The 26,543-nt window shown below is 34.7% G+C and overlaps 1 protein-coding gene and 2 long non-coding RNA genes across 3 annotated transcripts in view; 1 reads left to right on the top strand and 2 right to left on the bottom strand.

Moving 5' to 3' along the window:
* Window positions 1-6,151: 6,151 nt before the first annotated feature.
* LOC149775975 (uncharacterized) overlaps window positions 6,152-26,543 on the bottom strand; it is a 93,441-nt gene continuing 73,049 nt past the window's right edge. Inside the window, exons 12-23 of the mRNA XM_089941077.1 lie at window positions 23,394-23,576; window positions 22,884-22,920; window positions 21,915-22,187; window positions 21,256-21,306; window positions 19,668-19,813; window positions 18,902-19,091; window positions 18,193-18,312; window positions 17,015-17,169; window positions 16,379-16,501; window positions 15,623-15,737; window positions 15,291-15,384; window positions 6,152-8,922 (exon numbers count right to left, since the gene is read on the bottom strand). Of these exons, the coding sequence (XP_089797203.1) occupies window positions 8,790-8,922; window positions 15,291-15,384; window positions 15,623-15,737; window positions 16,379-16,501; window positions 17,015-17,169; window positions 18,193-18,312; window positions 18,902-19,091; window positions 19,668-19,813; window positions 21,256-21,306; window positions 21,915-22,187; window positions 22,884-22,920; window positions 23,394-23,576 (1,620 nt within the window). The 3' untranslated portion in view covers window positions 6,152-8,789. The remainder of the gene's footprint in view (window positions 8,923-15,290; window positions 15,385-15,622; window positions 15,738-16,378; window positions 16,502-17,014; window positions 17,170-18,192; window positions 18,313-18,901; window positions 19,092-19,667; window positions 19,814-21,255; window positions 21,307-21,914; window positions 22,188-22,883; window positions 22,921-23,393; window positions 23,577-26,543) is intronic.
* Window positions 10,009-12,473, top strand: LOC149775976 (uncharacterized). Its single transcript, XR_016416072.1, has 2 exons — window positions 10,009-10,608; window positions 11,408-12,473. It is a non-coding gene; the product is annotated as an uncharacterized LOC149775976 (long non-coding RNA).
* On the bottom strand, window positions 12,502-15,275 carry LOC149775977 (uncharacterized). The gene is made up of 3 exons (XR_016416071.1): window positions 14,706-15,275; window positions 13,910-13,991; window positions 12,502-13,460 (listed from the first exon to the last, which is right to left on the bottom strand). It is a non-coding gene; the product is annotated as an uncharacterized LOC149775977 (long non-coding RNA).

Here is a 26,543-nt window from a genome sequence, read left to right on the forward strand (position 1 = left end):
TCTCTCTCTCTCTCTCTCTCTCAGAAGACATTACAATTATAAAACTTAGATACAAAGCCTTCGCCTGTCGTATCGCTACAATGTCTGCAGTGTGGCAGTATATAGTAATGTATAGCACTGGAGTATCATGTCCCATCCAGTCACGTTATCCTGACACCAGGCAGACCAGCCCTAACACTAGCATCTTAATGCTGAGCACCTAGTGAGGCAGCTGTTAGTACCATTTTTATATGTCTTTGGAATGACTCTGCTGGGGTTCGAAACCGCGACCTCCAGCATCCGAGGCGGAGGCTTTATTCACCGGAGCAGTCTAAAGCCCTTCAGGGACTCTGAATGACATAACAATCCTTACATTTGTATGAATGTTCATTTTAAAATCTAATACAATCAAAAGTAACATGTTCTATATTTCGAAATACAGAAGCACCATTGTTCTCTTTAGTTGATGCTGTAGTGATCTTATAATTACTAGGTACCAGCCTATGCGAACAGTCAGACGTATATTGTCCAACCCTACAAAGTATGATAGTGTAAATGTCATCGACACATTTCTTAAAGAGTATACGTCAGTGACATAAAAATTGACCAAAATGAAATACGTTTCTTGCAATATATCAAGACACACCGCTTAAAAAAATTAACACTTTGTTTTTTACATATTACTTAAACTTGTGATTGGTTTATTAGGATAGTCCAGTTTCCACGTATACATTTCAATCTATTCGGCGTATTTTGAATTTAGCATTATCAAATACAGACTTTATATTTTTTTTATTATATAAAAACGTTAGAAAAGAGAAATAAATCAAATGAATGAACATACCCGCTCCATGACAGGCTTTCAGGCACAATGAAAAGAAACAACATCAGCGTAAAGGAAATCGACAATTTCCAATCCTTGATGCGTTTTCGAAATAAAGATACGGAGAGTTTCTATTCAGAAACCATCCTGTTTGTGATGTTATTGTCACGGAATAAGGCAAGAACATAATTCAGTTTTGCATTACAACGTTAACTAGATTAGCTTGTTTTATTACCATGACATATAATTACTAAATGAGTACATCTCACTGCAAGTCGCCGGTAGCGTGATGCCCATGTTTCTCGACATGCAGGGGTACTTTACCCCTGTGTCTTGAACGTCTTGTGTTTTTAAAAGTATAATTAGTAAGGTTTTACTACAAGCGGTACATTATTGCTTAGATCTTTCTTATCACGGAGTGTCGGTACATCAGATTGATATCGGACGTATAGATCCAGAGACGAGGAAGAATAGTGAGCAAAGTTCAGAAGCCATCGTGATAGCCAGCCTTTGCTTTCACATCTACACTGCATTCATACTCTTTATATGATTTTGGATTTATTTATTGAAACTCTGTGTCAGGTATTATTTTATCTTTACTATTTAGCTATTGTTTGTATTGTGAAAATCAAAAATTATTTGAAAGTATTGCCAAAATGCAGGCAACAAATGAAAAAGGGAGACAGTTTGGGTCTTACTGCCCAAATGAATTAGAAACCCAGGAAGGGAGAACCCCGAGAGTGTACAGGGAATAAGGATGCCAGGTTTTTGTTTTTTCGGTGATTCCCGGAAAAGATGGACCAAGGCCCTCTGAACTCCTCCAGCCATTAGTTGCTAGAGGAACTAAAATAGAATACATAAATGGTTTGCATAATGGAGGACGAGGAAAATACTTCCTCTTCACCAAAGAAAAACACCCATCTGTACCCTAAAGATTCCATTATGGAAATTAAGGGACGCCAAATTAAAATCGGGAGTCCCCTCCCATCACAAGACTGTTGGGTCACAAATTTACAGTGGTACACTGCTCAGGATTACCTCTAGCAATTCCAGCTTTAGAAATAATGGCCAAGCTAGAGAAGAAGCATGGAATCAAAGTGCAAAAAGAAAATATGGCGACCTTTTGGGGATACCCAACATTCCTCACAGGAGTACGCATATTGTACATGAGTGGGGAGGACGCCAGAAAGTTACCCCCTTTTACATATGTAATGGGATTTATTGTTAAAACATTGTTATGGGGATGTCAGTACATAAGAACTTGTAATAGGTGTGGGAAAATAGAGCATCTGCCAAGGGAATGCCCTAATCCCATCTCTAAACCAACATATGCAGCCCAAAAACTTGATATTTTAACGAGTCTCGAAGCCACGAGTTAAAATATGCAGTTTTTGTTATGACAAGATAAAATATATCCGGCGTTAAGGTATGAAAAAGAGAATTTCCTTTTTAATATATACCAAAACTTATTGCAAATTCGAAGTTCACAAGATTAAACTCACTGTTCAGCAAAACACCCTCTCCAAATCCTCTTTTCGTAAATTCACCTCGTTCATAAAAGTATACGTGACTTAAAGAAAGCAGTAGGATTTAGTTGACCTGAACTATCACAGTAAATGATAATTTTGCCATTTTGTAAACTATTCGACCCCACGTGAAAACAGTGACAGTCAAAAAAAACAAAAAAAAAAACAATGCACCACAGCGGGTTTGTCGTTGTCGTCCAGGAAGTAAGTGGAAATAACTTAAGAGTTACGCGAACGGAGTGGGTCTAAATTCTTTATCAAAGATTAATTTTCATGTATGAAATGAAAGGCAGTTTATATTTAATTGTTTTGGCACATAAGTACTCGTTTTGGTTGTTGCAAGTACAAATTTTGTAGACACACAGCAAATCGTCGTGTGGGATTATTAAAATAATCTTATATTTTCATACATAAAAGATGTAATAGTGAACATTTATTCTCTGGTTGCACATTTGGTCGTGGTCAGCGTGACACTTAACAATTAAAGATTGACGTGTGGGGTAGGCTCGGTAGCCCGCGATGGTTAACCTCTGTTGTTTGTGGGCGTAATTAATTTTAATTAGGACCCACTAGGGTAGCTGTTAAAGTTATAGAAGAGGCCGATGTTAACGTGGGGTCTAGTAGATGCAAATGACGAACCAGGTACAATTTGGCCATATGAAAAGGGCGTCATAAAATAAAATTTTCCAGAAATAATTAATAAAGGCAGACTAGAGAGAATTATGTTAGCTTCAAGGGACGTGTTAAAACGTGGTCGGTTATATAAATTGAATCCTGATTGGCTTAGCTAAACGAGGTGGTGGCATGCTTCCAAGACGAATTTCAATGTTTTAAGTAATTTCCCTTGCGAAATTTGATAGTCTACGTTTCTGTGGAAAGCAAAAGTAGTCGGACTCCGATATCAGTAAAAAGTACTTTCCCCTAAAACTTTCTTGCATTACGTCTGATGCAAATATGTAAATGCATCTGCCTTAAATGATATGTATAACATATGCTAAGAATTGATTTTACTATATCTATGTCAAGGAACTGCAAGTTAGCATGTGATATAGTTAAGACAAGACGTGAAGTCCATTAACTGATTTATGCAATTAAGTTGTGAAATCTTTTCGGCCGCGACATCGGACGGGGTTGTTGCTATCAGTGAACTGACATAAGACATTCGACTGTTGAGTAACGATAAGACGATGACTGATATAATAAGAGTGGTAGTATTGTTAGACGATAAAAAGAAAAACCTTGGTAGTTATTTAGGTCGCGTTTATTTAAATAGCTCCATATGTACGCCACGCAGTGGGACAAGAGGACAGACGAGGCTGAAGAAATAGAGAGAGAGAAGAGGAAAATAAATAGGACGACTCTGACTTGCCATCAACATTGAATATGAGAGAACTAGAAGCGACGAGGTTATGCTGGCATGCTGAGCAAACGAGTTCGATCATTCACTCAATTCAATAATGAAGTTTGTTTCATCGGTGTAACAGAACGGCTAATTGCATTTCATATACAAATATTAATTGTATTTACAGGAGAAAATATATCATTCATATTTTATATTCAGTTTAATTTTGTTGATTTAATTGATTCAGTTGTTATATTTTTGCATAGGAACTAGTGATGTTCTATTCTATTTCTCTACTCAGATCTGTTAATCGAACGGTTAATTTCATATGTCATGTTATTATTTACTCGATCCGGGTAATAACAACGTGGTTTGACCGCTCCGGTAGCCCAGTGGTTAGAGCGTCCGCCTCGGATGCGGGAAGTCGTGGGTTCGATCCCTGGCCGCGTCATACCAAATACTTCCAAAAATGGTACTAACAGCTGCCTCGCTTGGCGCTCAGCATTAAGAGGTTAGTGTTAGGACTGGTCGGCCTGGTGTCAGGATAATGTGACTGGGTGGAACATCATGCTACTACATGTCTGCGGCATGATGCCCCAGTGCTAGACATCACTTTAAACTGCCACACTGCAGACATCGTAGCGATACGACTGAAGAATTGTTAAAGCTACGTTAAAAATCGAAATCACTCACTCACCCAACGTGGTCAATCATCTCACAGATAACGATAAACAAAGCATCACTTAACAAGTTGGGTTAGCCTGTCACATAATGAGCGGAGCAACGTGTTATTGTTTGTAAACACTGTGCGTTAAAACGAATATGTTAATGAGCACAATGGGGTGACCTGTCGACATCGAATAATGCACATTGTACCCATGGGAAAATAAGAACATAAAACACTTGATATTATTAGTGTATTGTCACATTTAACTGATGGATGTCATATGAAAATATCAATAATTAATATCTTTTGTACGGAAAACTTACATCAGGGCGAATTTGGAACGTGTTCTATTGTGTTATTAAACAATACTGGGTACACAGTTTAAATGAAATATGCAATGACTGTAAGGAGATTTTGAATTTACGATTGTCTTGGAAATTGTTATTCTCTGTTGTGGAAATGGGCCATGTTTCAGTATCATTAATTCAATGGAAATCCTGTGGGATATAGTGTTGATTGTTGAATGAACCACTGTGGTTGGTAAATGCCGGAACTTTCATTTGCAATCGCGTTATTATGTTTGATTCAAACTGAGTTGGATTGGGGATCATGGGCTGACTGGGTGTATTTGACGAAGTTTGAAGAACAAAGGACTGACTTGCCACATTTCTTCAGGACTGACTTGCAACATTTCTTCATGCATACATACATACATACATACATACATATGATTTTCTATATTTATATATCTCATTTTTTAAACGCATTAGTTGACTATGTATATATCATGCTTGCGTTCTCGTCTATGATGTGTCTCATAATTCTATGATATGTATAATATGTATCTTAGCAACCTGATATACTCTTTGTTGTAGAGGTTACTAAGTCATTTAGACAGTCAGTCATAGATAAATGCATGCACGCACGCATACGCGCAAACAAGTATATATATGCATAAATACATGCGTCATATGAAGAAAAGAAACTACATATAGAATTACACTGTTATAAGTTTTACATTTCATTTTCGTTGCTATCTCGGACTTAATGTTAAGCACATAACACTATAGACGTATTAACTTTTCGAAATATTATCATCATCAAGCAACTGTTAAAAGATCAGTGCCATGCTCCGCCAAATGATTGCAGATTTGCATAATTGCAGGTATTGAGATATTTCGTTTTGTCAATACGGTAGCTTACACAGTATTACAATTGTATTACTACTGTATCTTTGTCACTTTTCTGTTCTATTTTATGATCTTGTATTATTCTGAATTTGTTTAATCTGATGTAATCTCTTTTTAAAGAGGAAATAAAGTCAGTCAGTCAGTCAGTCAGTCAGTCATACATACATACATACATACATATCAACATGAATAGGCTAGATTGATATATTGGTTGAATGCGAATATAGAGTCCTAATTATTTCCTTTTATTGCACCAGTAATGTGATACTCATTAGTATACTTAGTGATGATATGCAAATGAGTGAGTCGAAGGACATCAAATACTTACAATGTACCGTTATTCGAAAAGAGTAATTCATATATCAACCTCTTTCTCTTTTAATAACCTGTATTTATTAAAAAGCCCTATGTACCCTAACATCACGTGACTGTGTCAAAGCTCGAAAAACCACGATATCGAACCATGTCAGTTTGATGCACTTTCTGTTGTAACACACACACGAACATACACGCTTCAGCACATTACTATTCAAGTTTATCAAATTGGGTCGAATATATGGAACATAAATAACATGAACACATTATTATACTATGCTTTATTTAATGGATAAAGAAGAAATTATTTTTGAAATTACATTTCAAGAAACATTGGCATATGCGTATGATAAAAACCAAGAATATTACACCTAAATTTAGGTCTTAGTCCTTCATATCACCTACGTCAAATTATTAAATATCATGATATATGCAATATCTGAAAACGTCGACTGAATGTAGTGAACGTTATTTAGAAATTTAGTTTCAATGCACTTGCCATGAAAATTACTTCAAAAACCATATGCAACGTTGAAAATTTCCCTGACTCGAGACAGTGTGACATCTTTGGGGGAAGTCAGGATTGTAAGTCACCATGTTAAACTGTGTTCATGACTGCTGACATACTGTAAATCTGTAGTAATATTTTGACAAAGCATGCTATCCTTGCATCCACTCAACTCAACTTCCTTTCGCGACAAAGTAAAGTGTCGTATGTAACCACTACCCCTACCCCTCAAAAATCAAATTATTTTAAAAATGTGGTACTCTTTACAAGCATATCTGAATGAAGCAGGCGTATTTATATTAAAGTCTCTTTGCTGTAGAAGACGTTATTAGTTACAAGTCTTTTAACATATTTAAGCGGTTATTAAAACAAAAATAAACCTTATACATTAAAGGCATCAACATAGAGAGAGAGGTATATGGTTCATAAAGAAGGGAACAAATAGTGACAGAAGGATTAAAGAAAGGGCCTAAACGAGTCGGTGCTCAATCCAAGGAAGGGCCACACTGGCGGCATAGCCGCCACCCTCCCCTAAAATGCAATAAATTTAATTCAGTTTGCACGGACATTGTCCAATCAGTTTATGGAATAGCTGTTAATTGCAGGGGTTGTTAAATGCTGCGCTCCAAGCCAGTCTAGTCAGATTAGTGCCTCTTCCAAAAGTGTGATCTACAATTATCAACTGTTCATGTATCAAATCAATTACTAGACTGCAAATGGGGTTGTTAATTAATACATTCTGTGCCAGATGGTTAGATGGCAATTAGGTTTGTTAAATAATACTCTCTATGTTAGATGGTTTTGTGAGAAACAAATGAGCCCATACGCACATGTATAAGCTATTCAAGATTCATTCGATATAATCGATATATTACGACTGTACTAGGTATCCAGCTTATACGATTGCACGAAAGATTTGCTCATCTGTTTTGTTATGGAAATTATTTGGAAAGATCTAAATTGTTCTCTATGGGCATATTCTGGCAAGAATGTATGTCTCTGATAAGCATAAACGTAAGCTAAATATTTTAATAAACTTGGCGTCAAAGGTAGTAAATAGTTCTAGATGGAAATATACATATAGTTAGAACAATATTTCAAATCAAAGTCAAATTTTGTTGATACCATCGGTGACTAGTATGCATGCTGTGCACAATTCCGCCACTGACGTCACAAGGATAAGCCTGCGTATCGGGCTGTTTAGTAAAAGTCGCTGGGTTGTTTCCTTAGAGTTCACATTTCAGTAATGATTAAATAGCCATATATCCTGATTCAGTAAATGAATCTGAGTTAAATCTTCGAAGTGCACGTAACATGTGCAACAAATTATGATGACAGATTGCTGTATACGGCATTCAGGTTTACCGATAAGATGTTTAAGTTCAGGTTTACGATTAAGATGTCTAAATCCAGGCTTGCCATTAAGATGTATAAATTTAGGTTTATAATTTAGATGTCTAAGTTCATGATTAATGGTGATGCATTTACAATGTAATGCAATTACGAAGATTGCAGAAAAGCATTGATATACTGCAGGCATGAAAGTCACTAGTCAAAATATACACTCCTCCTATTCCTGTTTCATACATATTGTTCTTTCACATCATGACTGGATTTTAACAACACGAAAATATCCATAGAAATTTCCTTTGACATAAAGATAACGTGTCAATTAAAGTAACAAGTTTCTCTGTGTAATATACAATTTGCGATATGAAATAAATCATTCTTGAGAGTAAAATAAACCAAATTTTTTTCCCTTGAGTCTGCCTCGTCTTTACGCGTGATTCGTTATCCTTGATATAAAGTAACCAAAATGTATAAGCTGACTTTTGCGAAATGAGAGCTGTCGATATTCGGTGAAGAAATGTTGAATATGCCTAGAGGTTAAGGGGCGTAACTCGCTATTTCGATGATGTAAGTGTCAATGTTATGTCTTGTGCATTGTAGCCATGAAGTTGTACACATGTTGACACCCACTCATTGAAACACTTCATCCCGCTAAGTGCTCTTCTGACTTTGGTGAAACTAATACAAATGATGGTACAGATAATATGCATAATAGGATGCTTACTGTGTCAATTACATGAATGATTCTTTACATCATAAGCATATGTATACTTTAATTATACAAAAATCAATATAACAATTTCACAATGAAGGCTGATTGTTACTGAGACAAAATCAAAACAAAAAGATTACCGGAGAATTAGCAAACATTAAAATCACAAAATAGCAAATAGATCAAAAAGATATTTTTGCAGAACTACAGAGATAATAACTGAAGTATAATTGTCTATATCCATATACAAACAACCTAAATCACACCAAAACGTTACGAAATATTCACACTACGGATTATTATGAACCACTACATCGTAACTGTAAATGTCTACTACAGCAATGAATTCAGCGCAGACTGAGAAAGTCGATTACTGTTCAGCGTTTGTAATAGTAATAGTCATCTCCAGCTGACTGTACAAATAGCTGGTCCAGTTCCACCCTGATTTCTGCAAACGTCGGTCGCTTCTCTGGGTCTATGCTCCAAGCTCTTTGCATTACTCCATACCACCTGGCAAAATAAGGTTGATTGTCATATTGCAGCGAATTGAAGTTCTTTAACTAAAATTAGACATATTTCCACCAGTGAAAAATATTGTCTTGGTTTGCATTTAGAGCATGGGTTTTGACTTCTGTGAACAATGAAACATGAAAATAGAAATCTAATATATGACTAGAACTGAGATAATCATTTCGTTTATCTGATGAATGTTCTCAGATCAGGTATCTGTTTCATTTTTGTACCAACAGAACTGAGACATTGTTGTACATTCATATACCATTTTACATCTGTAAATAATGTGTGTGTGATTTGGATTTTTAACGTAGCTTTAACACGTTTTGAGTCTTATCGCAATGATGTCTGCAGTGTGGCAGTTTATAGCGATGTCTAGCACTGGGGCGTCATGCCGCATACATGTAGTATGATGTCCCACCCAATCACATTGCCACCAAGCCGACCAGTCCTAACACTAACCTTAATGTTCTGCGTCAAGCAAGGCAGCTGTTAGTACCATTTTTATAAGTGTCAATGATGTAGACGAGATTTCGAACAAAACCGTGATTCAGTGACATTACATTTCTTCAAGGCTTCTTTAAGATCTGTTCATATAACGTTTTGCTCTTTAGGTGCCTCATGTACAGGGCAAAATCTCGTACATACGATAAAATATGCTTGCGATTTGATTTAAAACGAAATACACACTACTCTAGTCTATCAATTAAAGATGAGTGGCGTCGGACGAGATTAGACATTCCAAATATTTTTAACACTTTACAATGAATCAACATAATCGTACATATCTGCATGTATCATTATTATATTACAAATTTTCAATCGAGCTTTCTTGCCTCTCTTATGATTAACACATTGTAGTGTTTAAGCCTTATTACAGTCAATAACTTCCATGAGTTACTCTAGATGGATTCTGCAGTCTCTTATAGTCATGTTAAGACATATGTAGACATATCATATGATGAAGTAACAACATGGAATATAATATTTGTATGACTTTATATCAATAGGAAACAACTCCCTTCCGTCAATAGAATTCACGACAGAGGTCACCAACTCCAACGACGTTTATCCTGGACATAACAACTAGCCTGATATAAGATACGAGCACAGCACAGATATTTACTCAAAACCAGCTGATAAACAGCAGTATATTAACATATAGCTGTCATTAAAAAACAATGAACTTGGAACATGGTCGAAGCTAAACGTGCAAGACAGAAAGTAATTTATCTCGTCACACGTGAATGAGGCATTTAGTACGTCGATCGGAAAAAGCTCAAGAGCTACACAGAATGATTAGTCTTGGCAGATCGGATTGGATGACAAAGAATAGTGTCTATACACAGAAGGATAAGTCTTGGCAGATCGCATTGGATGACAAATAATAGTGTCTATAGACCATTCTTAGAATATATTCATATATTCATGTGACCCTGGGTCAGCGAATCCAAAACGAGGCTAATATAGGCACCAGTTTCATTTTACCTCGCAACCATGGCTGCTACAGTTGATACCGGCAACAGAAAAAATCGTGACAATTATTGTTGTGTTCCGTTGTGCAATGGGAATGCTAAAATTCACATAGATTTAAGCTTCCACTATATCCCATCAGTGAAGAAGATGGAGCTTCGTAGAAAATGGATTGTTGCAATACGTCGTGATGAGGGGCTGAATTTTAAGGTAAGAAAACTGGATGATTGTTGGTGTGTTTATATTTTCTTGCAACTGAATGATGTAAGAATAAGAATTCCAAACGCAAAATAGATTCTGTCGATGAAATAAATGATTGTATGTATGTGTGTTTTATAATGACAGGTTTCTAAAAATGTTACCCTTAGTCCCATTCCACATAACGGGGTCATCGAAAACTGGGCGTACCTCCAAGCAGCGCATTTTTATAAGGAATTATGAATTTTGCGTAGGAGTAGTAAGTACAGAAAAGGTAAAGTTATTACCTCGTTAAAAAAACAAGTAGAATGTAAATGACCACGATAGAGAAGAGAAATAGCACCAGTACAATGAAAATGATGAGAGTACAAGTTGAATGAAATTACGAGAGAGAGAGAGAGAGAGAGAGAGAGAGAGGATAAGAATTAATGAAGCTGTTGATAAAACATCACTGCATAATTTCTCTTATTTACTCTGAAAAGACCTGATTTATGTGGGGCTTATTTTGCTTGCTGTTCTCCTCCAGATGGCACTGATATTTAATCAAACCAAAGCTTTGTAACTTTTGTTTTACACATTTATTTCATAGTGTGTGCATGGTGTGTGTGTGCATGACACAGTGTGTTTATGTGTACGAGAGAGAGAGAGAGAGAGAGAGAGAGCAGACAATCAGTGGAAAGCAGCCTCTGTTAAAACTCTTGTATAATTTTAATTATAGTGAAGCTGGTAACTTTGCTAGTTATATTTTTTTGTCTCCATTATAGTTAACAAATGTTGATGAAAAACTACATTATTATTTTATCTTCTTCAGATCCTGTGAGTTGCATATAGCATGCAAAAGTAAAATTACAGAGCTGGAGAAGAGACTGAGGAAAGCAGTAACAGAATTGGAAGAGAAGGAAAGGCAACTGCAAGATTTGAATAAAAAAATAAACATGGAGAAGCTTGGATTGAACAGATTTACAGATGATGATGAAATGATAGAATTTTACACTGGTTTTCCCACATATGAGGTTTTTATAACCTTCTTCAATAGCATCAAACCTACTGCAATTATAATGAAGAGCTTATATTACAGCACAGGGAATGACATCAACATCAGGGGACGGCAAAAGGCAATGGACCCAGTGGATGAACTTTTCATGTTTTTGTGTAGATTGAGATGTGGATTTCCGATTGAAGATATGTCTGTTCGATTTAATATTCACAGGTATTCTGTAAGTTGGATAATAATCATGTGGACAAATTATTTGTATTTTTTACCAAGTCGTGAGCAGGTTCAAGCAAATATGCCTCTCGATTTTCAACTGTCCTACCCAGGAACTAGAATTATTATTGACTGCACAGAATATTTACAGAAAGACCCTCATCTCTAGTGCTTGCATCAAAGACTTATTCAAATTACAAAACTCACAACACCTGAAAAGGTTTGGTAGGGATAGCCCCACACGGTGCAATCACGTGTGTCTTCCTTGTACTCGGGATGCATGAGTGATGTGGAGATCACAAAGCTGTCAGGGCTTATAGATTTATTAGAACCAGGGGACCAAATCATGGCAGATAAAGGTTTTGTTTTACATAAAGTTTTAGAAGGTACTGGTGTTTCCATTGCAACACCACACTTTCGGTGTAGTGATGGGCAGTTCACAGCTTCCCAGGTGGGAACCAATCAAAAAATTGCAAGCCTGAGTATACATGTGTAAAGATACATTAAGAGGGTGAAAGAATACAAAGTTATTACAGTCTGTGGTGCCTTTGACAATTTCTGGGTCAATAAATCAGTTGTGGACAGTAGCAAATGTACTGACTTTGTTCAAATGACCACTAATTAAACAAAAGAAATAGCATTTTGTGACATGGAAGTATCATGTAGAACTTGTGAATGAAAACAAAGATACTGAGACATTATGAAAGTACCACATAAGGTTCATTTTATTGACATTTCAGTAGTTTATTTTTAGACCTTAAAATCATGCCACATTTCATTGGCATCTTGTCATGCAAATACCTTTTAGATGTGTGAATCTTGTTTATTTTATTAACATTTCAGTAATATACAAGTTTTTTTAGAACACCTTTAGTAACATCGTGTAATATTTCAATGACATCTTGAATTTCATGCAAATACCTTTGGTAAGATGTGTGTATGTCGATATATATATATATACACACACACAATTACTCAAAGGGTTCATGTGAAAATGATACACAATTCTATAATGCATCTATGTGTGACTGTTCCGGCCTATATACATATATAGTAAGCAAAACCAGCTACGCTGAATTTAAAATTGACAATTTATGTAAGTAGATTTTAAAAGCAGTGCAACAAAGTCCACATTGGCAACTGACTTGCAGCCATTTTGCTTGGAGTTGTCAGAATGATTTAATAATGTAAAGGCATAGAAAATTCATTTTAATATATCTTACAAAACATTCATATGCATATATACAAACAGGAGAACGTACTAGTTGAGGTAGAATATATAACAGAAGAGATCAAGCTTGTCATTGACAGCTTGCCAAAATTCCCTGTCAAACAGAATAGTCTCAACATGAAAGTCATTTTCCAACCACACACAAAAATCACACCATTCCAGTCCTGTAACTGCCAACTGCATTTGAACTTGGTAGTAGTAGTTGTGGTTTGTCTTCAATTTCAAGGCATCATTAGAGACCGCAAGGTACTTCAGAGATAGTAAAGTGTCTGCAACTGGACATTTAATCTCCAACAAACCATGGGGGGGGGGGGGAGGGGTCCTGTTGGGGTTGTAGACTTTACGATCAGGAGTTGCAGCAAGCCAATGACAAAATGGGCTCACAATTATGCCACTTGGGTACAGATTGACATTGTCATTCATTCTCTAGAAGAAAAAAGTTATTTTTTTTTATATAAAAACAAACCAAAATCATAAATCGCAATAATTTAAAAGGTGGTTTTGTTTCTTATTCAAATAAAATGTTCCTACACACTGGGGTGTCATTTATGCAATACAGATTATTTTCCTTGATTTCTTAAGCAGGTTTTACAAATTTTTGTTGTTGAAATTTCTTTTAAAAAGGATACAAATCGGATAATTTTCTTTTCTTCTTTTCTTTACAGCATACTCATTTTGTATTCCAAAAGCAATCCTAATTTAGGAAAATAGACATCCCTGGAAAGTTTATTTGAAGAAATATGATATGGCCAAATCGTATCGTAGACAGCAAGATCTGAATTTCGATAATATTTTAAGTGTTGAAATATTAAAAATATCTGTGCATGTTGAATATAATTTTAATAATTTATAATATAAATATGAATGAAAATGACCTCAACAACATGTGGTGACTCGTTCTTCTTTTGTGATCTAAAACACCGTCCTTGACAAGGCATTCATTTCTATCTCTATAAACTGAAAATAAAAGAGAAACTCAGTTTAATAAACAGATTAACATAATATCCCATACATAAAATGACAAAATGTTATATTGTTTAGACACGATTATTCCCTATTATGTTTACTTGATCTAATGTGTGCAGTTACATACTGGGTGTTAAAATTCATCCATCTACCAACACCACAAAACTAATAATAATTATAATCAATGAACAATGAAGAAGTTCACATAAATAAGGGACCAATTTGTGTGTTTGGGGGCAGGGTGCTCTTTGATAATATATATATATATATATATATATATATATATATATATATATATATATATATATATATATATATATATATGAATGGATATAAAACAGCTTTGAACAAATAATCCTGCTGTTTTGTGGGTAAATATAAAAATGTCAGGTTGTGTACTTTTGATACATATTAAAATGCAAGGTATGTACCCAAAACTATTTAAAGTGCACCACAAAGTCTCTACTGGTGAGGAAGGGGGCGTGGTTGGTTAAAAGGGCAGTTTGTGTCACTATGCACGTTTTGTAAATGTTTTATTTTGACCGCATGTTTTGACCACAGTACTGACTGACAGCTGTACATTTAAATCAGACCTACTCAGAAAAAAAAATTATGCTTTAAATAGTTTAATTTCTATATCGTTAACTTGTGTATTGTGTGCAGTAGAGAAAAAGTACACTGAAGATAGGACGTAAATCGACTTACCTTTAAGAGAATGACATATCCCTCACTGTAATACTTGAATCCTTTTGTCATCTGTTCATTCCCTGAACTGCTGGAGACAGCCGTGATGAAATTCTCAACAAATGTAAAAGAAATATCTGGCAAACAGCTCAGATCGTTACTCGATGTACAGTAAGACGCCATATTTTTTTCTCAGTCTGCCTACCGTAGCCTCGTTTTCGCGATACATTAATATTCATGAGGATCTCATTAAGAATGGTCTATACACAGAAGGATTAGTCTTGGCAGATCGGATTGAATGACAAAGAATATTGTCTATACATATAAGGTGTAGTCTTGGCAGATCAGATTGGATGACAAAGAATAGTGTCTATATGAGCTTGTGTCCTTGACAAACAGGACTATCTCGCCACGGTTTTAATGCCTTCCAAAAAGTGATTTGCAATAATCCACATAGTATTTACTTTCATATATGTTCAGACTAAACTAGTAACCACGATTTATAAACGAGTTTTACACAAGAAAATGTTAGAAAAATAATCTTGGGTCCGTGTTTCCTACATACATGTATCAGGTTTCTCTAATATGGAATTAGAGAAAACTTACGTGTCGTCACAAAGCTCTGGTTTGGAAGGACGCTCTCCTTTTTTTAGCCTTGCTGGCAGGTCACGGCTTCTGATATTTTGGTATGGACTCTCACCTAGAAAAACCAATAGGCATATATATATATATATATATATATATATATATATATATATATATATATATATATATATATATATATATATATATATAAAAGCTTGTAGGGTGGTATATAAATGACTCACTTTGTTTATGTATTATTATTAAAGAACATACATTTATCTAGATCACATATATACATATGTGTGCATTGAAATGGAAGATGTGCATATGGGGGGGGGGGGACGAACACAGACCTAGACTAAAGATCTCCCACAAAACCACTCCGTACGACCAGACATCACTCTTTTCAGTAGCCCCGGCGGTACTCTTCATACACTCTGGTGCCATCCATTTAATTGGAATTCTCTCCTATAATAATAATGTTAAGATAATGATTACTACCACCAGTACCTTTACGTGGACATTGTTATCTTCTTATGCAAACATGTTAGTCTCTTACAAGTTATGAAACAACAATTTATCCAACCACTGTATGCTGAATCAACCCGTATTGTCGATATGTCACCTTTGGCCATAACAATTTTAAAGTCGAAGGTAACACATGGATACTATAATACTTTACATGTTTTGTGCTTTAAGAGTGTTTTACTTTTTATATAAAGGAAAGGAAAAACAAAAGTTAAATGTGATGCTTTTATAATGATAATTAAACGATGCCGAACACATTAGTATTCAATGAAATAATTTTAATACGCACGCAGTTTAATAGAAGAGTAAACTATTTTAGAGTGTGAACCAGAATAAAATGTCATGCTCAAAATTTACACGTTAACAAAGATCATGTGAATCACGAGTAATGTGCACAATATTTTACACACCACCTACTAAAATGTACTTGATGTTTTTGAATAGTATCTGAAAGCGAGATAAATTATATTCTATATTTCTTCGATCAGAATTGAAGAATGTCTCTAGCATATATTTCCCTTATATTTTACTCATTTACTGGCTCATGAAATGGTGACATTGAAGGCACTGATGATACCCACCTTCTTCTCAGAATCTCCATCATTGTCATCCAGTTCGAAGTTCTGTGGTCCGAACCCAGAGATTTTGACTTCATTCATGGAAGTCAAAAGAATGTTCCTTGCAGCAAGTCGGCGATGAACAATCTAAACAGATAGTAGGGTGTATTACCAAACGAGTAAATATATTGCAATACCGCAAGAAAAGATAAAATAAAAACAAGAAGCAATTAGCATTGAAAAAATAAACTGAACATATAAAGCTCATTTACAGCCATCAAAAATAAATATGTCCATCGCTTTAGCCCGACGAAAATAATTAAATGCCAATATGGATAAAATGTTTGCTTGATCAAAACTGTGTACGCTTCTATATATATATGTATATATATATATATATATATATATATATATATATATATATATATATATATATATATATATATATATATATATATATTCTGTGTTGTAATAAAAGGCATGAAGATGTAAGCAAAATATAAGATACTGCAATAAGGAAATAACATAGGAAGAAATATGATTTATATTAAATCACGTTTTCTTGATCAAAACTGTTTAAATGAACATGTATTGCTTGGAAGAAATATCTAACTTGTCTCACCTTCTTGCAGTCAATATCGAGTGTTCTTTGATACCAACCTTTTTGGAAACGAGGTATTCCATTCCTTTGCAGATATCCAGACCAAAGCGGAACAGTTGATCCTGTAGTTGCATGGTGATATTTCTTGTTTGGCTTTCCAGGTAGTCCTTTAGGGGTCCATTCTCACAATACTCAAAGATTATGAATGGACCGACTGTCATGTTAAGCAAAATAATATGAAACTGGAATTTTCTCTTTATTTTGCTGGATGTCGCGACCATTTTAGGTAGAATTAAAAACTGGTTAAGTATCAAAGCACAGACACAGAAAAAGAGAAACATAAAAACAAAAGTAGTCACCCCATTTGAAATTTAAAGAAATATTATAGTTCACATTGAGTTTGCAATCAAAGGCAAATATATGATACTAATCAAGAACCAAATTAGTGATTCAACGCTAAGAAAACCTTCCATTTCAACTCTACAGTTTCATTTGCTTAAATCTGCCTTATTCATATGTGGAGATGGATGAGTGCTTCGGTATCGGTAAGCGGAAGCTAATTTAGAAAAATCTGTTTTCATTTTCCTTCATATAAGTCGTTTGGTCTATATCTTACTGGATACAAATGTGGCTGGTATGTGGAATAGTTCTCTAACATGCATCGAGAGACCCTCGACGATTGTAACAATTAGCATATTGAGATTTATTGATAGCTTTTATCTTTTCTTTAAACACAGCCAATTGCTGCTTGGACGGTCGAAGATGCAACGCGTGATAGTTTGGCTGATGAACCAGTAAGCAGTCCTGCAGCAGTCATGCAAGATACGATAAAATATTTATGCTGACTTTCAATTTAAGCAATATCAACATTGAAACAACATTAAAGTTCTACCAATATGTACTATAATGCGCTATGATGAAGGTAAAATGAAATTTGTGTCCTTAGATTGTCGTGAGAATTGTCTTCTTTGTTCGAAAGTAATGTTCATGGGTAAAACCGTGTTCTACATTTGTACATGGAAAAATAAAAGGAAATTATTTATGTATAAGACTCGCTAACATGTTTAGTGATTGATAATCTTGTAAATATATGGCCATAATATTTATAACATATATGTCGATTCTTGAATATGCATGTGGTTTGCTGACCATCAAACTATATCAGTCCAATAGGTTTTAACAAAAAAGTATGTGGTACCTGAATATACTATTTTGAATTCATGTAAATGTGACTTACTGGCGTCATTGTCTATAACAGCTCCAATAAATTTAAGTATATTGGGATGATTTCCAACTTGAGTGCCGGTAAAATTTATCTTGGCCATCATTAGTTCCTTATCTTTGTCAGTGAATCCTTCTGAATGAAGAATATAGTATATATTATGAACAAATGGAACAAAATGTCTATAGGCCTACTTAGCCTTTATGTTCGCTAAAACTAAGTTATCAGTTTGGTAAGCATGGCTGATTATTATGTCAATCGAGATAGAGCTTGTAAATTGAATTTGGTATGATGGCTGTCAGCACACAAAACATGCATTACGTTGTATTTTGCTACATATTCACTTGAGTTATATCATGAAGAAAAGTTATTTAGTTTGTGTGGTATTTTCTATTCATTTCTCCATTGCCTAAATGTAAATTGGATGATAAAAGTGCCGGCTTTCTTATTTCTTATAAACGATTAATGTTTATACTGGTGGTGATGTTAATTAAGAGCTGGATCTACAGAGAATATGCATTTATAGTCAGTTACTTTAATATTGTCATCTTGATCTTTAAGCTCTTAACCTGTACAGAAGCGAGTGAGATCGACACATACAGAGTGATATATATATATATATATATATATATATATATATATATATATATATATATATATATATATGCATAGATATATCGAGAGAGAGAGAGAAAGAGAGAGAGAGAGAGAGAGAGAAGCTAACCTTTCAGGCTTTTTGCAACCACAATTTGACGTTTTTTGGACCTAAATTGGAGAGATGCTTTGTATATGTTGGCAAAGCGACCGCTTTTAAGGAGGCTTTCAAAGACAACGTCATCTCGATTCATATGCCATGGCTGACGTTCATCGAATTGCATTCCACCATAAATATATAGGTCATCGGAGTCGCTGGGCTGTATGTCATTAATAGAACAGTATTTATACACCAGCTGTTAGAAATAGCACATATGGTATAGTCCAGCTTCACTTTCTTTCACACACAGGCACATACGTATACCGAGGGAGATCAAAGGGGGAACAATGCCGCCAGTCCACGACCATCAGTAAAAAAGAGTTAAAGAATTCGAAACAACCGTAATATTTTCAGAGTAAGTTTTCTTTTACGGTAGATGGTTAAACTCATGGCATGGAAACGCTGAAAAATGTTAGAAATTCCGGGCGTTTCAACGTTATTCCTCTAATACTTGCTTAAGCCCTCACTATATTTCTATATCCACTCTTGATATATACATTTTTACAACTTTATGTTTAATCAGCAGCATATAGCTAATATTGTGCTGACGTGCCGTTAAATCGTAGGCATGTATACATATAGACAGCTACTTGTATATACATATACATATTGGTACAACGCTATCATACAAATACTTTAAGCAGCTAATAATATATATTCGATATAAAATCAATATTCATATGAAAATCATTGTAATTAATCTCCGTCTGCTAAATCCTGAGGAATATTCACTTACAGCATATGTTTGATTGCTCTGCCCTTTGACTGTGTTTCGGTATCGGATTGTAAAACGACTTAGACGTCTTCGGACAGGCTCTAATCTTCCCCTTCTTAGCAATACAATGAATATTGCTATCAGCAGTCCTATGACAGCGACTGCCGCTGAAAAAGGTAAATCAGAAATCATTGGTCCAGTTACTTCCTTGCTGTTAAAATACGCAAAGCTCTAAATGTATAAGCAAGAAAAAGTTTGTTTGTCGATTATTTTGTTGTTTAATTGCCGGTGTGTACTCGCATTTGCACATGAATCCAAATATGGTTCAGAAACTGTGTAATTTCCCGTAATTACGTTCTAATCTTGTGCCTGTTTCTTTGGCTTATTATTTTGAAAAGACAGATATTATACTGGACAATTCACTAAAGTGGTTATCTCGTAAGAGCTCTAGAAGTTGGCTCTCTTAATAGATGCTAATTTGGTTCACATCTAAAATTCCCTAAAATTCAATGTGCAAAGTCAGCGTACAACAACCGCGCCTACACATATGACGCTTTAAATTTCATCTGAAAAGTTGAAAATTGAACATACGTAAGAAAATATTCAACGTTCGCCGAATCCCTCGTTTGTATTGAATAATTCGGCCATCTGGCTTGGACCCACTAGGGACTTAGCAAAAGTTTGCTTTAGAAGACGCCATTGTTCTGTAGGAATTTGCTTGGCTTAATGGATGTATTCACTCAGCATGGAAACAAACAATTGAACTACTATAAAACTCATGGTTTTTATTGTCTCGATGTAACACATTTTTATGTCTGTTATTTTAGAACTCTTCATAATACCAGAGCTTCAGCAAATATTTCTGGCCTGCATTGCTTAAACTTTTATGATTATACTAGTTTTATTGTATTATGTCTTTTCTAATTCAGGAAAGACAATTGCGAATAAATATATTGCTCACAACATATATAATAAATAATGTCATAAATGTTTGGATAATGAATATTTTTTATGCTTCATTCATATTTTTTATTTATAGTATTTGACGTATTTCGTGTTTATTATTTCACTAGTGTTTTGAAGAAAAAAAAAGACTCACTCGTTGTCTGCGCTAAGCACGAGTTCCGTTAGCTGAGACACTCGTGAATCTGTTCACAAACCGTGTATTGAAAATTGTGAGAGCGCTTCATACTAAAACCCATTTCGCGCTTTATTCTCGAAAAAGGTATAACATTACAACCTATTTATCTATCCTCTAACGATATATCTAAAAAACGTCTTGAATTGCTCTATATGAACTACTGCAAAGCTGATCCGACAATATTGGTAAGAAAAACACATGACGAGTATCGCACAAAAAGAGAACCAAACTTTGTAACCGCCTGTCGACAAAATTGCAGTCTGAATGGCAAGCATAAGAAGAGATAGCACTTGTATACCACGCGATTCTGATTCAGCTAAGCGTTTGAGTTGACATGGACGATACATGTTTTTGTCCTTCACTGACTTGATACATAACATTAGTATATTTTTAAATGGATAGGTGGACAGAACGGACTGGTAATTAGATTGATGTAAAGCTATAAAGACACATTACTACTGAATTTACCTAGTACTCCTCCTATTATTGCCGCAGTTGGTATATAATCATCCTTGGCAGCTGTACGGTAAAAGAGGATAGGCACAAATCAAAGATACTTTCACTAAGTGTAAAAAGAATGACAACGATGACGATTATGATGATGATGGTAATGATGATAATGCAGATGAACTGATCATAATGTATGATTTTTGCAACAATTATAACAACGATAACGGGGAGTAGAATGACAACAGTAACTCAGATGTTGATAATACAAATTATTGTGATGGATATTAATACATGCAACTAAACGTTTTGTAGGCTGCTACATTTAACGTATATGTGACAATAGCAATATAATAAATAAATATCAATGCTGTTGTATGAAAAAATCTTATTAGCAATAAATTTTGACATAAATTGAACGAGAAGATACCGCATTATACGTGCACATTTCTAACAAAGACGATACCAATTTGTCAAATATTTGTTCATTTGACCTTCATACTTACAGAAAACATCATTATATATTCAACGCATGCGAAACTTAATTAACTGAAGAATTGTTTGCTTACTGTCATGCATGGTAAGAATGTGTCTTACATTGATACACATTGGAAATGACACTTTCGAGAATTTTGTGTTTTTATTGGTCAACACTTGTGTTCAGTGACAAATTGCATTACCTGTTTGGAAAGAAAATGGCATATTTCCCATTCTCTGCTCTCCGTAGCCGAGACTGAAAGCTGCCGTGTATCCTGCATCTGGATCCAGTCCTATTATATCTACAAATGTAGTATTTCTGCTGACAGTGTAAACTTTGGTCGAACCATCTTTCATGTACAAGATAATAACAATGTCCGTCCTTCCGTAGCAAGATTCAGTTTTAGGGAGATCCCATTCCAAGCGAACACCATTAGAATTACTCTTTGCTACACGAATATTTGTTGGGCCAGAGTCTGAAATAATGCAAAGTAAAATGTATCATTCATTGCTTTGTATTACGGAAAACAAATTACTTGCTTGAAAGCATTATGAAACAATTATTAAATCTGCGTGTATGTTGATATTCTGACAATAAATGACGAATTATTTTCCCTGCATGTAATAATTTAGAATCAATCGACGTTAGTTATACACGAAGCTTTGATATTTTGAATTGTTGCAGTAATCGAATGAAAATTAGAAGCTTGATAAATTGAAAGCAATATAGTTGGCATATACAGAGGTTAACACTAAATGAGAAGTTGGTTTTATTTGAAAAATAAGTTTAAAATTCTGAGCGGAAAGTTATTCATACATGACATCAATCAACATACAGTAGTATGTTCATTTTGTTACATCCATTCAAATGCATAAATTTGCAATTTTATTGAATAATGGCAGTGATTTCAATGTGTGAATAGAATTATTCATATTTATGATTAATGTTACATCAGTCTATGTAAGTAGCTGAGTAATTTAATTTTTGTAAGAAGGCTAGCAAATGGTAGACACAGTTGAGCTCAATCCTATGAAATTAGTACTTATGAAAGATCCTTTTTCAACGAAATAATTTTTCAAATCTTAATAAATTGTGTTAATAAAACGATTTTTTTAATAACAATTATATATGTATATATATCAAACTTGAATGTAACGATGTGGAGACTTACAGTATTCGAGACCACGCAATTCATTTAACTTGTCCACCTAAACGAGAAACATAAATGAGCGAGCGACAGCAAGCTGCTGCATGGATATTATATATAAGGTACTTACCACTCAAAGGAACTTGTATTAAACAATATATCTGAATCACACACTATTATAATTTCTCTTACTGCAGTTAATGTATTCTGTAATATTATGCAGGCGTGTTAATTTATCACAGCATACAATCATATAAACATATAATGTTGATGCTATCATGTGATTTCCACAACATTCTACACAAAATAAGTTTTAGTGTGAAAACTAATAATCCCTAGCTGTAGGTAACACGATGCATTTGCGATGTTAACGCGGTTTCATCGTTGTTGATGTCATGGTATTCGGCATTTTCTTCACATATCATAAGGAGACAAATACAATTTAAAAGTTGTCTTGAACGGAGAAGAATGTTATCTAGCCCTAAAAGAATCAGTAAATAAAGTCTTGTAGATAATACACTAATAATTACGTACAGTGAAGTTAAAAGTCGTCTTCAGCATGGCTTGATTGTACACTGTAACCTGTACAGTTATGTTGGCATGATCCAACTCCTCCAAAGAAGACATAAACCAACAGTTGTCGAGGTCCAGAACCTGATCCGAAATGAAACACTTCTCAAGGACGCATTTACAATTAATGCCAGCATTGCAGGATATCTAAAAAAATAACGTAATTGTCCATATCATTAACAAATATCAAATACAATATTTGTTACATAATATTAAGTGTATTTTGCAGAAACATTTTAGGCAACATATAATGGAATGCAGAAATTACAAAACATTAATGTCGTTTGCCTATAAAAATAAAATTCTCTCAAAAGCGACACGAATTTAAAGAATAAAAACTTGCCTTAGGTAAACGTTTTGTGATCTTCATACTATTTGAACAGTCTATATAGATATTAACTATAACATAATAGTGAAGTGAATTAATATATTTTTATCATTTGATCAAAGTCTAATTTGCAAACATATGCCCAAATCAATCAGAAGTATGACGACCGGAGTTAGCTTGGTTATCGATCATAATTTAGAATGTCTAAATAGAAAAAGTATATATTCTAACATAAAAGATCTGTGCTATTCAATATCATGGCGAAGGAGTTGATTAACTCCCTCCCAAAACCAAACCCCCGCCCCCACCAACCCCCAAACAAAACACGCAAAACAACGAAACAAAACAAAATAACAAACAAACAAACAAACAAATAAGCGAATAATACCATGAACCACATTCGAAACAAAATCAGCGGTAAACATTTTAACCACTGGAACTCGACACTGTATTTAGTCAAGCCGAAATATAAGGCATACGAAAGGAAATATACCAAATACTACAAATAAACATTCAAAGAATGTTCGGAATAAATGAAAAAGTCTAACCTTCTAAATGCAGTCTTATCAAAACTCTAGCCATGCATCAGCTTATCACAAGTACAGATTTTTGCGATAATAGTTACCTAAGTAAATATTTCCAACTCTTCATCATTATTATTATTATTATTATTATTATTATTATTGTGTGTGTACTTGGTGTGACAAAGACATTTAACGTATCTTTTAACAATTGCTCAGTCAGATAGCTACGATGTCAGCAGTGTGGCAGTTTATAGTGATTCCTAGCACTGGGATATCATGCCACAGACATGCAGCATGATGTCCCACACAATCACATCATCTTGACACCTAGTTAACAAGTCCTAACTCTAATCTCGTAATTCTGAGCGCCAAGCGAGGCAGCTGCTAGTACCATTTTAATAAGTCTTTGGAATGACTCGCCAGGGGTTCGATCCCGCGAACTTCCGCATGTGAAGCGGGTAGTCTAACCACGTAGGACACAGGAGCGGTTATTATTATTATTATTATTATTATTATTTTGCTATTATTAGTATTATTATTAGTAGTAGTAGTATCAGTAGTGGTGGTAGCAGTAGCAGCCATAGTAGTAGTAGTAAGAGTAATACCCACATCGCAATGAAACGTTAACAGTTGCAAATCCCTGCTGAAAATCCATACCTTGATCCTGTTCATTGGTAAATTTTAACATTTTGTTACATCCGTTTTTGAAATTTGCGAGCAGTTGAAAAGTATGGTTATTACTTGTTATAGATTAGTTTATGATATTTCAAACTAAAGGTTGTGAGCTAATTTGTCAGAGATTCAATCATCATTTATTTGCATCAGAAATAAAAGTCTCATTCACGTAATTGTGTTTCGTGTTTTCGCTAGATTCAGACCATCCCAGTTCATCATGGCGGCTGTTATATCAATATTTTTCCCATTTGTATTGTCTACTATTTCAATATCCGTTTCCGTGTTAATAAAGAAGCGATTCAATATCTATATTTGTTATTAGGATTCGAGATCAAGTCCAAAGTATTGGTTGCCACACATGTTCAATTCCAAAACTTAACAAGTGTTATGTTCAAGCTTGAATTTGGAAAAGTATCAGCACTTATTAGGCAATGGTCTTTAAGTACATGACAATAGTTTTCTAAACTTCATTTTATACGCTGCATGCTTGAAGTGTCAATATGTAAGATCAAGATCGTACTTAACAAATTTGGTGTTTGCAAGAGTTACTTACGCTATGATTTTTAATCTTATTTTTACAAATGAATTTTTATGGTTAAATTAATTTTCATTGTAACCAGAATAAATGACAGCTGTTTTCTTTCTTGGAGTTCTGTAGCACACCGATGTGGGTACAAATTACACATCATCAATACGTCAATGTACGACTAGTTTTAAAGTAAACAAAAGTTCCTTTCGTGAAGAAATGAAAGCAAAAGGAGAATTGTCACCGCATCGCATTAAAAATGCTGTTGAAACTAGATTCAAATTTAATATTTTTGCTGTGAAGCATTAACCAATCTATCTATTAGGACACAAACAGAGAAATAAGGAATTAGAATGCATGTTAATGCATCCATGGTTGTTTCCTAGTGTTGTTCTTTGTGTTGTTCTCCTAAACAGTTCATGGCCGGAGAAGCTGTTGTCGATAATTATTTATTAAGAAACGAAACAAGAAAATGATTTCATTAAAACGTAAGGTCATCCCAGTAATCACCGTCTTCGTTAGCCACATCCTCCTTCTCGTCATTATTATCGTCGTATAGCAAATACCACAACACTGCACGATAGTCATATTTTGCTGTTATTGTATAACTAATTATTACAAGTTTAGCATTTCCTAAAATGTATCTGAAATTGTAGGTCAGATATAATTCGCTTACACATTGAGCTCTAGCTGAAGTCAACTCTGTGTTGTTTGGATAGTTAGGAAGCGTCTTATGGAATTTCTTAGCTATTAAACGTTTCGTACAGAACTCTTTGTGTTGTGCTCAACTTCATTCCCGAGACACGTGGGTGAAACAGGCTATTAGATTAGTATTCGGGTAATATATGTGGTCCAAGGTTGACATTACCGGGGTGCGAGTGGGAGACAAGCCCCCATTCCTCCAGAAATGCACCATACAGCTTGCGTCTCTGATCGCCTCTGTCAGTTAATATACATAGCCAGGCCTTCAAGAGTGGCTTAGCTTCTAAGTCCGGCGGACCATGTTTCCAATAGTAGGATAAGGGGTGAACGATGGCCACTGGCTCCTTAAAAACCAGTCG

Source organism: Sinohyriopsis cumingii, chromosome 18 (genome assembly GCF_028554795.1).
Source record: "Sinohyriopsis cumingii isolate HCF-2022 chromosome 18, ASM2855479v2, whole genome shotgun sequence".
NCBI classification, from domain to species: domain Eukaryota; kingdom Metazoa; phylum Mollusca; class Bivalvia; order Unionida; family Unionidae; genus Sinohyriopsis; species Sinohyriopsis cumingii.